Genomic DNA, 22436 nt, shown 5'->3' on the forward strand with positions numbered 1-22436 from the left:
AGGGATAATCCACCGATATTTTTTGCTAGTGAATAGAGTTGCATTTAAGGATAAGATCACAAAAAAAATGAGGCCAAAAGTTCCCATAATGAGTTATTTACGACCGTGACAAATTTGCCCAAACGCATCTCGAGAGGGGTGGCGTAATATTCTGGTCAGGGACTGTATACATAGGTACCTAGTGTAACGGTATGAGAGTGAAAATTTTATTCATTGCGCAATCGAATGCCATCGCATAATTTTGATTGATGAATAATAGGATTAATTATAGAGATACAATTCCCATTATGTCCGTTTTATCGACATCAAAAAAAATTTTACCACCGACAAGATTGTTATTCCGGCGTGGTCCCCTGAATGCGGAGCTTGCGATCGCAACTACCAGTTATTGCATAATACGAATTTCTATCTATCTGGTCGACCGGCTATCTCAGAGGTGCATTCCTCACCGACGACGGAGTTTATTACAAACCTGATAGGTGAACATATCTCTGACCGGTTCACTCGACATCAAAAGGTTCGAGTGCGAGAGTGATCGCCGATAGAAATTCGTGGAGAGGCGGTCGGAAAGCCAATTTCGATTATGGCAAACGTACTGCGTGACGTAATCTTTGGGATTGTGAAAATGTATGTATGTATGTATGTAGCATTCGACGCGGAAAAATTACACGTACATATATCGAAATTTCCCAATGGAATGTTAGCTATGCATTAGTCGTCCCGCGGTTCCGATTAGGTGTTATTACCACGCATTTTTCACATCACAAAATCTTTAGGTCGAATAAAATGGAAAATCATACAAAAACAACTCGTAGATTTGAATGTTTATTGCAATTATTATTTAAATAATAAATCAAATGAAGAAATATATTCAACAAACAAAGGAATAGACTTACACAATTACATACATATACCACCGGGGGTAGTAATATGTTGGCAGAGTGCAAATAAATATCTTCATTGTATGAAAATAAGACCCATCAATATTTGGAATAACAAAAAAAAAATATTCATATTATTCAAAATTCAGATTCATCGTACTAAATACAAATATTATATCCATCACATTTCATCGTCGATACAAAAAAGTTGAAATATTAGGATACAAGGGTTCCAATTATGCACGTGGATTAGATCAGACAGTGTTTGTTGTACGTCTTTTCGTCAGGCTTACCAAAGAGCAAGTGCCCTATATCATGATATTAGTTAGATACTACTCAAACACTCGGCCTATACACGCTTCACACTATGCACGCTCGCTAACCACACAATCTGCACGTTCAAAAATGTTTCCTGCATATGTGTACATGTGAATATAGGATACAATATATTTTTCCATAATTTAACCCAGTAACTTTAGGACTAGTATTGTTGTTAAAAATTCATTGCTTTTGTCAACATTTAAGGTTATAATATCCTAGTTCCTCATTTATTCTCAGCCTTCAGCTACTGTGAGTAAATCATTAATTAATATACACTTTGTTCTTTAACAAAGCCCACAAGTTAAAATCGGAATATTGCGGTATTATAATATTCGAACGCCAAACAAATTGTAGGGCTGGCTAATCATTAGCTCCATCCTATTGGAAAGAACATATTCAATTGTTTCTCGAATGTCCACCATAATAAATTAAATAATTGCCCAATATTTATCTGTATGTTAGTGGCCAGAAGTACATATAGCTCAATGGTTGTGTTGATGTTAACCACCGAGAGGTTTGTGGGTTCAAGCCTTGGGTTGACCTCGATTGAAATAATTTATTCTGAAGTACTTCTGCAGTACTGCTAGACTTGGATATTTGTGATTCCAAGTTGATCAGAGCTTGCTAATTTATCTGATTTCATTGTTAAAACGGTTCCTTATCAAGTTGACAAGACTATCCTATCTACTATTTGTCACCATTATTTGAATATGATTTCAAATTTATAAGTTATAAATTTATATACATATTTAAAAGTTTAATACCATATATGTCGCTTAAGGGCAACCCGTAATGGCATCATGGTAAAATATTAATAGTAAAAAAATATATACATGTATGTATTTATTTTCAACATTGAGTTATTTGATGTCACCCTATAAATACAATGATATTATCGAAGTCAATAAATAATTCATTGATATTATAATACGACGAATTGAACCGTTAGTATTTTTACATCACGACTTGAACTATCCACTATCTGAAATCTGCGTTCGATCGGAATTAATTTATGTATAGGTATGTAGTTTGGAACGATCAAATTCCACTTACTGCTCACATACGTAAAAGTTTGTGCACCTCTAACGCATCGACATATGTAGGTTATTGAACGTGCATCGTTTAATTTTATTAACGTTAAAATGTTCTTAAAAATTACTAACGACGTATTATAAACATAATATGTGGCAGGAAAGTGCAGAAAATTCCCACGAGACAAGTGCTGTTGCGTATGTGAGAAAGGCTCGCACATATTACACAAACCGCCACATTATAAATTAGCTTCATTTTAATTAGTACACAATTTCAAACGCAGCTTATCAGTTTTCTTTCGGCGTCGATATCGCAAGTGAAAATTGCCACTTTTCATAATACGTTCTGCGCATATTCTTTATTTGTATGTAGAACGAGGGAAATTGCGAAAATTGCAGTTGAATGAGTACATCCTCACTACTTCCTACTCTATTATTATTTCTGTTTTCTTATTGCATTGCATTGCGTCTGCATTACGCTACGTTCACACGTATAACGTAATACTTGCGTAGTGATATTATTATTTTTTTAACTTCTTTTTTAATTGTTGTTCAACCAATTATAATGCGCGAACGCCTTTCGCGTCGACTTTTATTAATTCGATTAAAGCAAACAGCGATTAGCGAGTGCAGATTCCTAATAAGGACGTTGAAAATTAGGTGAATGGCGTACATTGTATGACCTTTATGTACAGGTTGATTGAAAAATACATGCAAGTTAAAGATCTGTTGTAGAAACGTTTCGCCTCGGGGAGACATCAACGATCTTGAGTAGTTCTATCAACTTTAAATTACCATCATCGTAGTCATAAGTAATCTAAACACATGTGTGGCGATTTTTAATTAAGGTATAATTTCGTCAGCTCGGACAGGTAAAGGTAAGGTCGTGAGTTTTGAGTGATGATTGCTATGTAGAATTCTAGCCCTAGCTGACAACCTGTTTCGCGCAGAATGCAGTTACGGAATTCCACAGCTTCATTTTCTATTCTAGAATAGAGTCGTTAACGTTAAGAACTTTGAAGTAGAAAAAAAACATATAATTATTTTACGGAAAAACACGATCACTTTCACTCCTTTTGTTTTCCCATTAACCGGCACATCGCTCAGAGGAGTACTCGTAAAGACGCATTATATTTTTCCCTTTTGTATTGATTGTGCGCAGCGTTGTTATGAGATTTTTAGAAATTGCAAGTGGTTTTTGGTTTCACATGTCAACTACGGAATCGTTCATTTAATAACAAATTGTATTTTAGTGTTTTGTTTACATGTCAAATAATAACAATATATTACATTTCTTGACTCTTATGTAAACCAAAATTCTCAACGAAATGGTTTCAACATATCCTTCTTAGGCGTATTATATAGATCTTATAATTTTGATTGAGAACATTTTTTTTTATTATATCAACCGTAATTACATGTAATAGACGTCATATCGAAAGTTATATCACTCAACGTATACATTGTATATACATACATACATACATACATATGTACATACATACACACGTAACAATTCATTTAAATATTTTTTTTCTATTGGCAAAATTTGGTCCATTCTTGTTATATATATTTAATATATTCATATGATGACTTTATATAGGTATATTATTCAACTTCCTTTATCGAAAATATGTTACTAAAAATGAATAACAAAATGGTTTGAAAGATTTTCATTTTTAAATAATTTAATCGTGTCATATTAAAAATAAGTGAAAAATTTATTAAACAATAAAATGAAATGTAATTCGCATCAATAATGTCAACATTTTTGCAAGAAGAGCTGCAGAGTGCATGTCGATATGCATAATGTCGGGACAGTCGACCTTCCTGTTTGATTTGAGTAAAGCAGCAGTATTATTGAGTTAGACCATTAATATTGTACATATATAATGGTTAATAAACTGATTAATATATAATGGATAAATAAATATATGACAACGTCGTGTGTTTTTAAAAAATTAAAAAAAAATAAATAGAATATACATATTTTTTCGTTTCTTTTGTGTACTTTATGTACATAAAAGACATCCTATATATCTCTCGCTAATTTGAGTTTATAAGCATTTCGAATTTGCTGATATTATAAAATGCTACCCATGTCTCTATGATACTGTATAAGTGTTTGTAATTGGCCAAAAAAGCGCATTGAGGCTAACCTGTTTCCTTGCATATACATACATACATATGTACATATATGAATAAAAATAAAATAATTAAGTAAATAATTGAAGATATTTAATGCAAATAATGCAATAATGCAAATACAACAATAGGCTCAAAATAGGCGGTTTTGATTTGCACAAAACCTTTCAAGTTTTGAACGAGTTTGTTTGTATGTTTTTAGCTAGCTCAGCTTAAGGTATTTTTTCAAGTCATTGAATTAAATCGTTGAATTGAGATTTGAATCATGTCCTGAATGAAGTACATACTCAGGTCCTCAAGAAGAAGTTGTCGAGTCGTTGTCCGGGCAAATTGCGCCCAGTTTCTCTACCCAAATGCGGAGATTGGGATCGAATGCTAAAAAGAGAAAACGCCGACAAGATGACGATGACTCACGTGGCGGAAAATGCAAATATTTTAATAATGCAAAAAAAAACGAAATACCGCGCAAATTACTGCTACTACTATTATATTATCTGACGTTAGGGAATCAAAGACTGTTAGCTAATCAGAGACGGTCGGATGGGTATGATGGTTTAACGAACTCAAAAGCGTAGAACGAGAATGACATGAAAGGAGTTCATCGTGTCCAACACTTTTTAAATAGCGGTAGACAATTATAAGTTACGAGTCATGCACAGCTATAATCGGCAAGCTGAGGTACCGCTATGTTGTTAATGTTCCCTTGCACCTAAACTTCATACAAATGTATCGCAGATATCTTCCTATAACTCCATATGACCCTTCCATTCTTAAAACAGAATTGATCATTACACAACAAAATGCTTCCGGTTTGATTTTAAGGATAAGTAACGGAATCGTAGTGAATACTAATTGGATATTGGGTAGAAAACATTCGGTATATATGAGTAATACAGTGGTCTTCAAGCTGGTTAGTCGCCCTTTAAACCTTTTGGTCATTAAAATTTTAGAAGTTTACAAAGAGTTATAATCACAGTGAAAAAATTAAGATGAACCTCTACATAGATGATAAAATTGTGTCTTTAATCGGTGTAATCAGATGAAGATTTAAGCATAGTTACATATCCATTATGATTGAATAATCAATGATGTATGTATATGTTACAGTCAAAGTGTACATCTCGTTCGTTCATGAACATACTAGCTTGTTCATATACAAACCAATCCGGCCAGTAATAATGAACACAAAAAAAAACAAATTGACAAACAAACTGTTTGTTCATGCACACACTATTGGGCATAGTTATTCATACGTATTCTCAATCGTTTGCTCCATTTTCCATTCTCTGTCTTCTACGTACATATATGTACCCTGGGTTGAAATGATTTAAAAATCAGCATAAATGTGAATTATAGTAACGTTGTAATGCGGTTTCCACAGAATTTCCCATTTTAAATACTTGTTCTGACAGCTAAAGTTTCCATGCGACACTTAGTGGCAATTTATTTAACTTTTAGCACTTAAACTAAAACCTTATAGTTCGTGTATGAACAAACTAGTATGTTCATGAACGAACCGGAGTGAACACTTGGATTTTTAACATATATAAAATTATGTATGTCCTTACTCTTCTTATATCGAGCAGTGCTCGATCTTTCAGATTTTATTTTCATAAATCTCATCATATTTTCATAATTTTTCCTTGCACATTTTCCTCTAGCTTTATTATGGACCGCCTTTAATTTTCACTCCGCATTTCTGAAAAAATGACACGTGAACATTTTTACGACCTGAAGACATTTAAAATATACAATTCATTGCTATGTATACAATGTATATTGGAAATGCAAAAATGCAGATAACCTCATTTTATATGGATTTTTTTGTCGGTAAATTCAAGTATAAAGGAAGGAAATAATCAATAAACAAGCTAAAACACTATAATATAGTTGCATTAGATTATACAAATTGAATTATAATTGATTTAAGAACAAAAAAGTTGAATAATCGAACACATATTGAAACTGACGTTTTATAAAAGAAATACATGAATGTTCACACTACTTATAATCGTATCAATTTATTTATTGTTGCTAACGCATATAATATAAATTCCTTATTACTTCCGACTAGTTTAAAAAATTGATCTGCAAAATAAAGTTATTTATATACGACTTTCTATTAATTCTAATTTTAAAAATTATTTAAATGATATTAAAGAAAATAGTATTTTTAATCAGATTCTTTCAAATTTCACACTTACGTTTAGGCAAACCTAAGTTTGGAATTTCTAACTCATATAGTAAATTAGACTCGTATCGTCATCTGATTGACGATTAAAATTTCAGGACGTCATTTGAGGGTTTCTACGGAGGAATTTCCCTTGTAGATTTGACCAGGCCAGCATTTTTACTTGCATTTCATTTAATAAAATACTATGAATCGTAATCAAATCGATTATTCGTTAATAAAAGTTTAGGCCAAAATAAACTGCAACAAGTTTTATTATGTCGATCTTCTTCTTCAAAAAAAAAAGTTTTATAAAAAACAACCACAAACTTGCCCACTTTTGCACTCCCCCTGTGATAACGCCCTTTACGATTGATGTTTAATAATAATAATTAATTAATTTATTTAAAATCAATTTATGATGGTCAGTGAAGTAGCTCCATCAACCGAACATACTGTGATGAGCGGAAATGAGTAGATGCGGCAGCAAGAAAACAATTTGACGATACAAACGATACTCGATGACGTAGAGAGGCCGCTCTCACCCAGGGAATGGCCTCAAAGTGAAATATGTACGTGCCCTTGTACAAACATCTGCGACGCGCTGCAACCCTTGATAACCCGAAGAGAGCATGGTAGCAGTTGTTGTATTGTTTAATAATATTCCTCTTTAAATACACACACGATATGGTATGTATGTATAGCAAGACGAGATAAAGATTTCAAAAATTCAAATCAATCAATCAAAGTGTAAGTAAAATACCTCCCGAACGCCTAAATAATAATTTCTTAATTTACGAGTGGGTCGACCGCGGTTTTTGCTCGGACAAGTGTGAGCAAAATCGAAACGCGGAATTAATTGCGCATCGTCGTTCTCAAGAGGTGTTTTGTAGGGGCCGCACCTCGCCCGCGGTCCCATTGTTGAGAGCTACTCTCTCTTTTTTTTTTGACCTCATCTCGCTTATTTATTGCCCCTTTATTGCGGCCGTGGTGAGAGTGTGTTGCCGCTCTAGTGTGGACGTAACGAAACCACCGAAGTGTGACCATTCGATTTCGTATCGAGATGATGTCGTGATTTATTTATTATTTTCATTTTCAGTATTTCGCATGTCATTCCGCCATTCATAAAACGTGCCAGAATATAACCGGGGGTGAAGTTTTGTACCCGTCTTATTATTTTCTCACCAAATCAAAATTCATCCGTAGGGTTAGTGACCTATGTACATATGTAACAGATGTGTATAATAATTTTTTTATAAGCGCGTTAACTGAAAAGTGCAACGGTTACACTTTAATCGATAATGATGATGGTTGAAAACTTTCACCAAAAAATTAAAGATAACTCATCTTTATTAATAAATAGATTATTGGTTAAATAAAATTAACCTTTTATAACTACAATGTGGTCTAGATAAAAAAATTATATATAAACATCTGATCTGTTTTCGAATAAATATAGTACTCCAACAGCTGTGTGGGGGGGTCGGAATCTATATACTCGTATGTATCTCCAGTTGTGATCTCTAAAGGGTCAATAAAACTGATTGTAGAAATTATATAGGTATAATAAATTCATTTCATTCAAACTGATAGTAGAATTTCAGTTAAATATATGATACGAATGACAATGCATATTTTAATACATACATTAGAAGTATGTTTTCATTATGAATGCTTACGAAAATAATAGCATTGATATGTATGTATTTTCATTGAATTAACAAGCCTCGTGTTTGCAAACTTTCTCGCATATACATACATATGTATGTACATATGTATATACATACATATATTAAAATATATAAAGAAATCTCCGTAGTTTCATCATTGTTTGAACAAATACACTGAGATTGTCATCATTTACTTTGCAAAAAAATATATACATATATAATATATGTGTATATGTTACATATGTATGCGTATGGAAATATTAAATTACAAATGTACGTTTTACATTTAAGTTAAAGCATTTTGTAAACATAATTGAAACCAGTTGCATACAAATTAAGTAATTGTAATTTATTCGTTGTCTCGTGGTGCGTAAAGGTTAATATAATCTCGCGCATTATTAATATTAATTAATGTCTTAAAAGCGAACAGAATATTCTATAGCCAATCTATGGATTGATTTTTTTTAATGGGTAATTGTATAGTGTCATGTACCGAAAAAAAAATATAAAGGTGTGTTTCTCAGTCACGTCTCCATTGGCTTTGCACGCATCGTAGGACAATCGGTTTCCGCTTCTGTATTATTTTTTTCCAACGTCTTTCAATCGTTTTGGAAACGTTGATGATTGCATAATATCACAGAATCCAATTTATACGAGTCATGTAGGAAAAAAAATGAGAACTTTAAGAATGTATGCCTTTTAGTTTTTCGATCATTCATATTTAAATATCTGCAGTGTAGCTCGTGGTTGTGTTAATGCTAACCACCAAGATGTTCCCGGGTTAAAGCCCTTGGTTGACTTCAATTGAAAATTAATTTATTCGGAATTATTTCTGTAATGCTATAATTGTCAGACTTATTTGTAACTCCAAGTCGATCGTTTCCTATCAAAATTTGCCAAATTATCTGATTTCATTGCTGAAACAGTACCTCATCATATGGCAAAACCATCCTACTCACTATGTCACCACTATTTATTTATTTATTAGAATACCCATATTGGGAAGTCGGCAAAGCCGATAGGTCCACGGGGATTGGCTTAGTATAGATAATGAGATAAAACAATAATACTCAATAACATTAATAAGATAAAAGACAAAAAAAGTCAACACTATAAAGGATATGACATAAGAGAGAATACCAAAAGATACAAAGAATAAAGATAAAAAATAAAAATACCTGGAACAGTAACATATTAAATAAAAGAAAGAAAAAATATAGAAAAGATATTGGGAAACAAGAATTACAGAAATCCTTTAAGTTTAAGAAATACAGGTATCTAGCTTGTTTTTAAAAATGTTAAGGTTTTCAGAAATTGCTACATTATTGGGAAGACTATTCCAAACTGAAACCACTCTGTTTGAAAAGAAGGAATCTCTGATCAATTTATTCGATTTTTCTGTTTGGAGTCTAAGCTAACCTCTGAGGTGAGTGTTTTCATTGAATGTAATAAGATTGGACATTTGACATTTATTGATTTGATTTATATGATTATTTAGTATTTTAAAGACTTCGATTAAGTCGCCTCGTATTCTTCTCGTCTCCAGTGTAGTGAGATTCATTATTTTCAATCTTTCGTTATAAGAAAGTGAATTAATTTCAGAAGGAATCTTTGTAATTCTTCTTTGGACCCTTTTCATTGAACGTAATAAGTTTTCATGTTTTCATTAGACGTAATAAGTTTGGACATTTAAAGACTTCGATTAAGTCACCTCTTATTCTTCTCGTCTCCAATGAATATGATTTCAAATTTATAATCTATAAATTTATATATGTACAAATTTTATACCATAGGTGTCGCTCAGGGGCAACCCGTAATGGCGAAATATAAAATTTTATAAAAAAAAATACCACGTATTTTGTATGAGATTATAGAAGACTAATAAAATTATTGATTACCTTGCGTATAATTCGGATCTTTTTAAATTATATTTTATTTTTGTCTTTTACACATATCTGTGTAGGAAGATTGGTTTTATCATAGGGTTTAAATTTATTGAAGTGAAAATGGACTATTAAACCCACGTGGTCTTTGTACGCCCTCCATCGCGTATAAATAACACATTACAGGACAAGTTGCAAAATTCATCTCAATCCTTAATCCACTGTGCATTTTTTAAATATTATACATACGCACATATGTATATACATACATACAAATTGAAGAAGACTTCGTACCACATAATTAACATTATATTGTGATGCTTATCAATAAGACAATAACCGGTGTAATTCCCAACATGCACCATGATTCATAATTGTCATACGCTATAATTTATGACGTTTACAGTTTAATTGGATCAATTTGAACGGTAACTCCGATGACAGTTTGCATAGCGATTTACTGTTACGGTTCCTCCAAGGCGACGGTCATAACGACAGCAATGTCAACGGCTACCACCGAAGGCTACTAACTTTTTGTCATTTATTATTAGCAGTCGAATCGTGTCTGTTCACTCCGCCATTGTCTAACTTAAAGTGTGTCGTTAAAGAAGAAATTTTCCGGTTTTTTTTTTTATCCTACACGCGCCTTTATACGTGTACATTTTTACTATTGTGATTTATATGACGATTGTCACCATTAATCACGATTTGGTTACCCATATAACCTGCCTATCTGCAGTTTGGACCTCGTTCTAATAAATGAACCGGATAATGTCACAGCATAGGCTTTTTGGGGCACACGCATTACTTATTCATGTATTTTTGAAATTCGAACTGTACAGGTAGATTTTACTGGTGCTGACCTTGTACAGATAACAAATGTGCATTTTGTAATAGTGTATTACAGTCTCGAATGTACAATATGCATATTCAACACGTGTGATGCGCCACTTACATGGCGTGTCAGCTAATAATAAAAAAATCGGATGTGTGGTCATCATATGTATGCACATATATATGTACATATTGACAATTATTATTCGATTGATGTGAAATGTGAAATTAAAGGTAGATTGGTCTGAGGGCACGATTATATTCTTCAATACCCAGTGGTCATTCGAAATCGTATTATGTAAGCGAGTGAATTTTTTAAATGGTATGGATTTTTGCAAGCTCTTTATTAGTGTCACTGCTAGTGCGTTCTGCCAGAAATTTGTGAAATGATTTTGTACCGCTTCCACTCTTCTGGTCGCTTTGATATTCTCGTGACATACGGGTGTTACCTCTCATTAAAATGCAAATTTCTCGGACACAACGCTAGAGGAATTTAATCATTAAAATGTTATCAGAATCGTCTGTCAGATCGACGTGATGACAGTAAGCTATCCAAATGGCCTTTCCGCTGCTCCCTACGTAATTCACAGGTTAAATAGTAACTTTTTTTTAATACATATAAACTTTACATTACAGGCTTTCAAATTTTATCATATACATTTTTAATTCACTAATAGATTATATTATATAAATAATTATTTATTTTATTACAAAACGGTGATTTTTTTTACATACCTCCTTTACGTTTCACTTATGTTTATTCCATTTCAAGCCTACCTTGATCACGGGCCCTGTTCTTGTTGCGCCTATTTAAGTATTGTTTTTTCCATTGACGATGCCCATTTTATACTGTAATTTTTAAATTATGAATAAAATAAATGTGTTATTACTAGTCACCGGACCCAGAAGGTGCCGCGTATTGTTCAAAGGTTTGCCGAACCTTTTTTACAAAGGATTTACAACAATGGAACAATGGATAGCACTGTGACTATCCTACCTCTAGTTATTACATTATGCCAAGGCAGTTTTACATTTTTAGACATTTTTACAGCTGCAATCTATTTGTTTCTATAAAATTTATCTTTTAAATTATTTTAAACTTCTTAATATTTATTTTGTATAAAAAAGATAGTGATTGTAAGTAAAAATAAAAAATAAAATCACCAAATTTAATGAACTGCAAGTGGGATTTTCTCCTCTTAGAAAGGTCAAAAATGTTGTCGCCTGGATCCTGTCCACACCCCTGAACGTATTAAGTTGAAAATTTATATTTGTGTTCTTTATGTACTAACTTAGAGTTGCTAACGTTTTGGTCGGAATTCGTAAGCCGGAAGTAGTATTTTTTTTTAAAACAATATTTCATTATTTTATTTTGACCTTTTAAATTATTTTTATTTTCTTGATATTTAATGTGTATAATACTGATAGTGACTTTAAATATTAAAAAAAATTTGAACAAAATCCGACAACCGGAAGTAGAACTTTTGTCTTGTGCAAGTTTCCATATATTTGCGCTCAATTTGTATCGCTTTCATAGTTATTAGTTCAATATCGAATTTTGTTTTGTAACCTTCTTATATTCCTCAAATACATAGATAAAGCCATGGGTTGGTCACACCCGAATTTTTTAAATTCCTTTAACTTTCATATATTTTTGAAAATCGCTATTATTTTATCATTTTCTTGTATTGGCAAGAAAAGTCAATTGTTCAAGTTGGAGTTGGAGTCAGAGTTCGTAAATTTTGATGCGACTCCATAGCCCTGGTATTTATATCTACATACATAGATACGTCAAGACAACGAATACTTCGATTTTTTTTAAGATATTTTTATTTATTACTTTTTTCAAAATAAGTAAATTTCTAAGAATGTCTGACTTTAAATCAAGCCGCGGACGATTGGCGGGGCAGCCCTACAGTAGACTATTTTCAAATTTACTTTCACGAGAAAAGTCACACACTAACTAACTATATTAATATAAACTATATGGATTAAATTTCACGTTTTTTTGCACTAGTGAAAAAATAAGCGATTCCAACTAAGATGTTCTGATCAATAGGAATCACGTATATTGGAGGTTCATACCAAAGTGTTTCGACTAATTGGAATCGAGTTTTCCTACTGAAAAAAACCACTGTAATGAAAGATAATCAAGTGGCAACTGCTAAATTGTCTGCCAGTATAAAATGTATATTATTAATGAAAGTCACATTGAATATAAATTATTGCTTACATGCGACGTTACTCGTCATAGTTATTTGGCTATGTCAAAATTACATATTGTAATAGAGAAATGTTCAATTTCCACGACGGAACGCTTTCACTATGTGTCGATTGGATTGATTTCAAATAGCTTTACGTACCACTCGCGGAATGTTCTTCTGAACGGTGCGAATATTATATTTTGGAACATCTTTCGGAGGCAGAGTTCACATATTCTCTCACTGTGGGACGAACGTCGAAAGTGGAATGTCAGGTGTGAAAAATCGGGGGTCGTTGCCGGCCATTTTCGCAAGGCCGACTCTTGCCGGATCAGGTGGACCAAGTGGTACTCTTGTCTTGCATCGTTGCGGTTTACTTTCACCAGAATTGATCAGAACTAATCGGCGATCTTTTCTGCTCTGTCCGTATCGCAGATAAAGTTCAAATTAATTGCAACAATAGACTGTACGTATGTAAGTCCATCTCCGCGTCTATTCGACGACTATGCACCAGGGCGTGTTTAGCGATAGAGTGAAAGTGTACCGATATTTAGGACCTTGATACGTTTGACCTCTTGCATAATAAGCTATTTTGTAAAATTAACCGTTTGATATTTTATTGTTTCGCAGGTGCCGATTCGCTCGTGATGGTGCGAGAAGTACGGTAGTGATGCCAAAAGGTGGTGTAGTGTTATAATCTTTAAAGTTTGCGAGTTTATCGGCTGTGAATATGGCTTGGAACCTGAGTTTTGCGCTTGTGGCCCTTTTGTTTTTGGTGCACAGGACGATATCTCACGTCGCCCTCACTTTTCCACCTGCCAGGAAATACGATTTGGATTTTTTGGACAATGCTCGAACGAAAGGCCCATGCGGGATGCCGAAAGGTATGTACATATTTAATTTAAAACTGCATATATATATATATATATATATATATATATATATATATATATATATATATATATATATATATCTAAAATTTGCTCATTTTCAAGTGAGCTGCTAGAATTTTTTGACATTTGAGGCAAAAAAATTTGCTAAAAAGTATGACAAGGAGTTATTAATAATGCATTCAGTACCAGTCTCAATCCCTTCGTCTTTAAATGATAATGTATAAATATCGGCGAGTTGCCGAGTTGCCGCCATAATATAACAATAGACCTCTCCATTGTCCGAGAACGTAGGAGAGCAAAAAAAATGGTTGATAATAGAAATTATCAATAGTAAGCCATTTTTTTAACCGTTCCCCGGTCCTTAAGGGCGAAATCAGACAGCGGTGAATGTGGGACGTGGCTTTTTTTAGATAGTTTTAAACATGTAGAAAAAATGTGGCGTTCATGGGACGCATACATGAAATAGTCCCTTCAAAAAGGTACATTCGACCTACATATGTCGTTGAAATTATTTGGTAGTATTTATCCTTGCTTGACAGTGATCTATACCAAAACGACCCTTTGGAACATTTTCGGTAAAATTGTATCCTTGCTTGACAGTGATCGATAACGAATATAGTTTAAAACTATCTAAAAAAAACCACGTCCCACATTCACCGCTGTCTGATTTCGCCCTAAATGTAGTATGGTTATCAGTAGCGTAGCGAGGGTAAAGGAGCAAACACACTGAATCCTACGCCAGGCATGTCCTCTTGGCTTCCAGCTAGGAGGAGCGTTTCTTCAGGTTAATTGTTAGTTCGTAAGTTCTTATTATTTCGACAAGTTTCGCTTAAATTTCAAATCATAAGAATCACCTTTTTCGATCACTGTCAAACCTATGTCAATACAAGGAAAATATATCACCGAAAACACTCCAGGGGCGAGTTTTGGCCTGACATAGATCAGGCGTGCTAGCTTTTTTAAGCATAAGATTATGCGTGTCTGCGCCCCTAGTGATGCCCGGGGAAAGATTTTTTTGGTCCCTCCCCCCCCCCCCCCCTTTTGTCATATTTGTCGACATTAAATAAAATTTTCTAAGAAAAAACGCTATACATACATGTATTATATACAGTGACGATGGCCAATCTTGGTTTGACGATGTCCTCTTGGCTGAAAACAATGAGATAATCTCCATCAGATTGTACTTTTTGAAGTGAACCTAAGCTAGTACAAAATATAACATTTCGATATTTTATGGCAAAAATAAATAAAAAATTATTTTGCCTTTTTGGCGCCCCCAAATTTGGTGTGCCCGGAGCATCGATACCCCCCCGTTGCCATACTGATGGTTGTTTACCCTTCGCGTGAGCCAAAAGTATGTCAGTACGGTGAATGTATGTACATAATATTTATTTTGCTATCATATTCAGTCAACTTAATAAAAAAATACGGTATGGTTGCATGTGTTTGTGCATGAATCTTTGGTTAAAATTCATCAGCTTTTCCCAGTTAAAGTATTTCGATTGTGCTATTTAAAATTTTAAACTAAAAATAATATAAATAAAACATTTATTCGCTTAAAAGTATCTCAAAGTTTTATTGAAATGCTTTTCATTTTATATTTCCATTTTCATTGCGGAAACTGAATCATTATGCAAGAATGCAGTTTTGTATTCATTCATTGCTATTGATTTCTTGGAACAGGTATTCTTTAACCAATGCTAAAAAGGATTATTGTTTTGGTAAAAAAGTATATAACAAAAAAACATAGGTTTATCCAATGACGAGGTTTGTATACATATGTATGTATGAAGTATGTACATATATCACATGGATGCATCGTCTTCAATACTTGATTATATATAATATATGGTAGGCGATGACATCACCTCGTCATTGTTTTTTCAGCATGACTAAATCATCATTGTGCATCAGCAGACACCTTCAAATGTATGTACATTTGTCCATAGGGCATCTAAAATAAAATTTTGAAATTATAGAATATTTCGAATGATGTTCAAATTATTTCGGCAAATCCACGTCACAAGTGAAACTGAATCATAAACTTATTTTTCCTTACAATTAACACGTGTGTTTCAAATACTCTAATTGTGTTAATTTGATTACGATATTTTCTAAAAAGCAGCTAGCTTGTTTAGCATATTCGACAATTTGACACATATTCTATAGATTTTATTATTTTAAACTCGTTTCTAATTCTATATATTATGTAATTTAGCAATAAAATCACAAAAAAATTTTCAACAATAGCATTGGTTTTTTATTTTTAATTTATCGCTTTGATCAATGTTTATTATAAATATTTAATTAAAAACCACGCTTTAGTTTGTGACGATTGCCGGATTTGAAAGTTGAGCTATTCTACAGATTAGTCATTAAATTTGGAAAAAATGGATATTAATTATGAGGAAGTTCCGAGCGTTTTACGATCGTTATTTATCGACTCAATTAAAATGCCCAAAATTAATCTAATATCGAAGGTTTTTCGCCATCATACTGTTTGAGAATCACCGGTGGTGGGTGTTTCGGTGATGTTCTCGGTGACCGTTTACCGTTTTTTCGAGATGATCTGGCAACTCCAGGTTGTTGTGGTGACCCGCACGAGGAATGCGGTCGACCTTGTAGGCGAGAGGCCTTTATCCTGGCCCCCATGAGCCTCATGATTCGCCATAACCTCTCAAAACTCTAAACCGTTTAGCATTATTCACGGCATTATCCATAAATGCAACGAGTATGTGGAAAAAAAGTGGACGGCCAGTATTCCCGTCACACTCGTGTATTCTAATAGGAATCGGGGGCTCTTATTTACTTACGAGCCCGTGTCCAAATATTTGAACCTGTATATATGCCTAATGCTTTGGAAAAAGATAAATGTTTGTTTTTAAATTAAATATTGAATTTATGAAAAATACTGCTGAAAAGATTTCATACTGTGGACGTACAGTTTGAAGATTTTGCTGCGTAAGTACATATGTACGTAGTTGTGTGAGTGTGTGCTTTTAATTCGAGAGGTATTCTACTCTTATATGTAGTTAGCGAGCAAACTCGCATAGCAGTCGTGGCCGAGTGGTTAAGGCGTCTGACTCGAAATCAGATTCCCTCTGGGAGCGTAGGTTCGAATCCTACCGGCTGCGTAGCTCTTTTGCATTTTTTTTTTCATTTTTATCAATATAAATACTTTTTAATTATATAAACATTAATATCAATAACGAATATTTCTTAAATATATATTATTTGATTAAAATATTTTGAATATCATTCATATGACAAATATTTTCGATCTAATATTAATAATATCTTATTAATACACAACAAATATTTTTATATTTCGATTTCGGATATTTTTCTATATAAATATTTTGATTTTTTTTTTAAATATAAAGCATAAAGCAATACAAAAAAAATCAGCGCCACCTATATACCTGTAGTCGATTTGATGCAAATGTATCGATATAAAATTTGTACTAAATTAATATTATACATAGAAATTCATAAAAATAAATTCGTACATGTGTATTTCGATTTTAAAAAAAATTGTGTCAAATAACTGGCCAGTTTCACAATGAAATAATTCGCGGTTCGCTGATAATAATTTTAAATTCACGTTTTTCTCATAGTATTTTCAGATGCCTACATAATTTTTCAACGTTATTGTCTTTATTATGTTCCGTTTTTCTTTCTTTGAATTTCGTAAGATTGATGAATTTGCGTTTAATTCCGAAAAAAATTGCTTTTACCGGTTTTTTTTTATCACCTCCAAGTACGAGTTAGTTTTATTTTTGAAAAACCGTTTTAGAATTCCAATGTCACTAGCATTTTTTTATACTAACTGATTTCATTGTATATAAATTTGTTTCGTGGCGTGTAACTGTAATGTTTTTGCATTTAGATTTTTATTTAGAACATATTTTTAGCACACCATCCTTATCGATTCTGAGGAGTACATCGACATGAGCTTATTTCTATCGTTTAATAGTGGTTCCATTCATAACATTCATTTTTTTTTTTATTTGAATTTATTTGATATTATGTTGATATTTTTTTTATTTGATATTATGAATATTTATCGACAGCCAATGGGATCACACTATCAATACGGATCGTGATTCTAGTATCGCGGATTTCAAAGCAGCTAGTGTTCACGATTACAACCTATTACACTATCAATACGGATCGTGTGATGATATTGATAGTGTAATATGCCCCAATCAGAAACGAATTACACCCACACAACGGTCATTTTTATTAATGTACAAGATAACGACAATGCTATCACATTAACCTAATATTCTACAATTCTAGAATAGACCTAAACAATGATAGTATTAAAAGATTCGATTCGTTCATTGTTTGCAGTTGGGCGTGTTGTAAGTGTTGCAGCGGATATTCTAATCGCATCCCCATTGTGCGCGAATTTTCGCGGTTCACTTTTGCTCTCCCCGGGTAAAACGGCCGTTTAATTATTATTTGCCTCGGTTTGCGCAAGAGGCACGGGCCGACAGACGGACGGACGTCCAATTGCACAACTCATACCAAAACAATGTGATATTGGAAATACAAAAAAAAAAAACACGACGACGGACCTTGATACTAAAATCGCAAACAAATCCAAGTTTCACGTTCGGTCATCCGGTACCGAATCATTATTCAAATGATTGATTGAGGTAATTACAGAGCTTGGGAAATGCCAAAATAGTACGTGCACTTTTAAACCTTGACTGTTTTCGGGGTTCTTCTCGATTGAAATGTGACTGAATTGTTTTAATAAACAACAACTTATTGGTTCAGTTTCCTGTTTATACTAATATACTAGTAGTTCCACCGGCTTCGCTCGGTATAATATATAATAATAATATATATAAAAATGGACGCGATGTGTGTATGTATGTGGATATGTGCTAGACCGTAGACATACAGAGACAAGTGGTCGAGGAGACGTGGGGGTGTGGAGCGTCATGTGACGTCAGGCCGAGCTACGACAAGCATGTGCGGCGTCAGACCGAGTGACGGGTGACACACACACACTTACACACATTAATTCATCATTTCGAACGGGTTGGATTGGTGAGCGTGTAATGCGCGCACTTTTTATCACTATTAATATTACGAATATAAATTACCTTACATTATATTTATATATAACATAAAACTTTATTTTAATTCGTGTATCAATCCCTTTCCGAAACCACCCGTTGAAATCAACGGGCACAACACTGTTTATTTATTAAAAAATCAACAGACAACAGATGTAGAAATGCATAAAAATAAAGAATAAGTGTAACAAAATATCATCTGAGCCCTATTTTACAATAGATTTTTACATATTACATAAAATGGTACATAGAGACAAACAAATGAAAAAGAAAAGAATAAAAACTAAAATTAAAATAACAATAATACCGCTTAAAAATGACTAATCTAATAATAATCTAACATTCATTTGTTTTTTATTAAATACATTTAAATTTTATTTTAATATTTAACAACAGCCAATCAGAAACGAATTACACACATACAACGAACGGTCGTTGTTTTATATGCATTAATTTTTCTCATTTTTTTATTGCATATATGTATAATTTGTAAAATATGTTTATTCAAACCCCTTGGGCCTATCGGCTTTGCCGCCTCCCCCAAGTACATATATTAAATAAATAAATAAATATACATATGTAAGATAAACGTTGCATGCAAGCTTTTCACATCTAATTTAAAACTTAATACGTACGAATGTGTGGTATCGATTCTAGATTTATTATTTTCCAGGTTTAAATAATTGATCATCTGTGCTATTTCCGGTTCATGAACTGTTAAGTTCATCAATATCAATAAAACGATTTGAAGCACTACATTTTTATTGGAATTTTCTTTCGAAACTTTAACACTTGACTTCCTCGGGCACAAGGCTTTGTATAAAAACGTTTTTGAGTTTCTTCCGATTGAGGTCTTCGTTTGAATTCTGATGACAAATAAAAATTACGTCTGAAATTTCAACACGGAATTTTTGACCCAATTTCAAACGTAGTGTTTTTTTGCATTGCCTTGAAAGGATTACGTTGAAAGGTCGAGAATGAATACGTATCGACTGCTTAGTGTTAGTTTGAATGATGCGTTTGACAAGTGTTGAGTTTATAATAATATATTTTCTTTATTGACATAAAGGTTTGTTAAATTGAATAATGCGCATGTGCAAAATTGCGAAGCATGCGCGGCAAATCCTGTTCGAGTTTGTATACAATATTTTGTCCTGTCCAGTCACCAGACCGTGTGGCCTAATGGATAAGGCGTCGGACTTCGGATCCGAAGATTGCAGGTTCGAGTCCTGTCACGGTCGAATTCAAAGGGCCAGTTTTCTGGTCTCATCTTTTTTTAATTTTTATCTTATCAATATTTTTAATACATTTACGCATAAATTAATATGCATTGAAGTAATATTTAAATTTTAAAATTAAACAAATTAAAATCTGTAATATACATAATATGTATGTATGTACTTGAAAATGGGCAATAGAATTTTTGGAAAAAATCTTAGACTTGTGTTTAATATTTTTACTTTATTTACTTATATTTTTATATCGAAAATCATAATAACAATAATAATATTTTTTGTTTCAGGTTCAATCAAAACATCGTTATTGGCCGGTGCAACAATCAACGTGACCTGGCATTTAGCATACGCACACAGAGTGAGTAGAAATACGTATATTTGGACGCTCGGCCGCAATGCCCGGCTAGCTCAGTCGGTAGAGCATGAGACTCTTAATCTCAGGGTCGTGGGTTCGAGCCCCACGTTGGGCGGAAATATCTTTTTATTATTTTTTTAATTCATTTATATATTTTTATCATTATTTCCATGTTTTTAAAGCAGTCTATTCATAATTCACTAAAATATAAGCATGTATTTAATTATTTACATCACAAATTCGTATAAATCGTATGAGCCCGAATATAATGCGATGTTTTTCTATCTATTTTATTTTTCTACAAAAAGCATTCGCGTTATATTCAGAGTTCAGTGCAAAATAGAATATCATCCTTCATTCCACCGTATGTCAATAAACCAGTCAAAGACAATTTTCGAAAATAGTATAATAACTGGCCCTTAGTTGAAAATTGTCTATTTAAAACCTACAGAGAGTAAGGATGACATTTTGTATGAAGAGGAAGATGGAAGTTTTTTTTAATTTTTCCTTTCAATAATTTAAAATTTAATTAAAAAAAATTAATTAAATTTTAAATTATTAATTCATTTGATCCGAATTACGATATTTTACCGAGTGCACACAGGCCACTACATATATATGTTTAAGATATCAGTGAAAAGAGTGATCTATTCAACATTTTAACAAATTTTACTAGTAATTATAATGCAAATGATATACCCTAGACAAAAATATATTGAAAAATCTTTTTTTTTTATTAATTTTGAAGGAACAAGTCAACGGACTATTTTTGTAATAAAATTTTCAATTTTATTAATTTATCGAATCAATTAAATTTATTTATTCATATATTTTCAGGGTGGTTTCAGTCTTCAGATCCTTGACCACCTCGAAAGATCAGTGTTAGACTTAACGCCATCTGTTGCTGGATCTAAATTCATCAAGGATGATTCTACGTAAGTTTTATACATAATACATATATGTATTTACATATATATTATATATTATATAATTTATGAAACGTACGATTTTATGTAATTCGAAATTTTTGTATATAGCGCTCAAATTTATCAAGTACGACTACCTTCCGACTTTACTTGCAACGATTGCACACTTCAGCTGCAACGTCAAGCCGATGAATGGTCTGAAGTTTACAGATTTTGGTCTTGCGCCGATATCGATATTCAAACGAGTAATTAAACCGGATTATTTCTCTGATAATTTTTCTTTGATGATGTATTGTGATTTTTTTAATGTTGCGTTAAATTTTCAGAAAAAGAATATAAGGAAACATGTTCTGGTCATGGAAGATATTTACTTGCTAGATGCAAATGTGACCGCCTTTATTATGGTTCCCGTTGTCAGTATCGTGAAGAGTGTGTGGAAAATAATGACTGTGGAGATCATGGTATTTGTATTGATATAGATACTACAACGGCACCTAGCAAGCAATGTTATTGTAAAACTGGATATTATGGATTTGGATGTAGAAAAAGTAAGTCGTTGAAATTTTTCGGTATTTCTTTATTTTTTGTTGGTTGCTAAAATAGTTATATTATTTTAGGATCTCCATTTAGAAACACAAATCTAGATATGAGCATTTACACAAAGAAAGATTTATCAGACAAATTCAAATTATATTGGAGGATATTGAAAGAAGAAAAGGAGATAGAAGTTGTTATGGTCGTAAATGGAACATCATATGCAGGTAAAATTAATGAAAAGTAATAAAATTATATCTTCTT

The 22436-nt window shown here is 32.7% G+C and overlaps 2 protein-coding genes and 3 non-coding genes across 5 annotated transcripts in view; all 5 read left to right on the plus strand.

The window, feature by feature from the left end:
* LOC143920309 (myogenesis-regulating glycosidase-like) overlaps positions 1-22436 on the plus strand; it is a 950780-nt gene that overhangs the window by 39681 nt on the left and 888663 nt on the right. The window lies entirely within an intron of this gene.
* nahoda (DOMON-like domain-containing protein nahoda) overlaps positions 1-22436 on the plus strand; it is a 54414-nt gene that overhangs the window by 26794 nt on the left and 5184 nt on the right. The window contains exons 4-9 of the mRNA XM_077443244.1: positions 13767-14020; positions 20645-20715; positions 21550-21647; positions 21750-21883; positions 21965-22186; positions 22256-22399. Coding sequence (XP_077299370.1) covers positions 13867-14020; positions 20645-20715; positions 21550-21647; positions 21750-21883; positions 21965-22186; positions 22256-22399 — 823 coding nt within the window. The 5' untranslated portion in view covers positions 13767-13866. The remainder of the gene's footprint in view (positions 1-13766; positions 14021-20644; positions 20716-21549; positions 21648-21749; positions 21884-21964; positions 22187-22255; positions 22400-22436) is intronic.
* TRNAS-CGA (transfer RNA serine (anticodon CGA)) lies at positions 17082-17163 on the plus strand. The gene has a single exon. It is a non-coding gene; the product is annotated as a tRNA-Ser (tRNA).
* On the plus strand, positions 20291-20363 carry TRNAR-UCG (transfer RNA arginine (anticodon UCG)). Its single transcript has one exon. It is a non-coding gene; the product is annotated as a tRNA-Arg (tRNA).
* On the plus strand, positions 20755-20827 carry TRNAK-CUU (transfer RNA lysine (anticodon CUU)). Its single transcript has one exon. It is a non-coding gene; the product is annotated as a tRNA-Lys (tRNA).

Source organism: Arctopsyche grandis, chromosome 12 (assembly GCF_051622035.1).
Source record: "Arctopsyche grandis isolate Sample6627 chromosome 12, ASM5162203v2, whole genome shotgun sequence".
NCBI classification, from domain to species: Eukaryota; Metazoa; Arthropoda; class Insecta; order Trichoptera; family Hydropsychidae; genus Arctopsyche; species Arctopsyche grandis.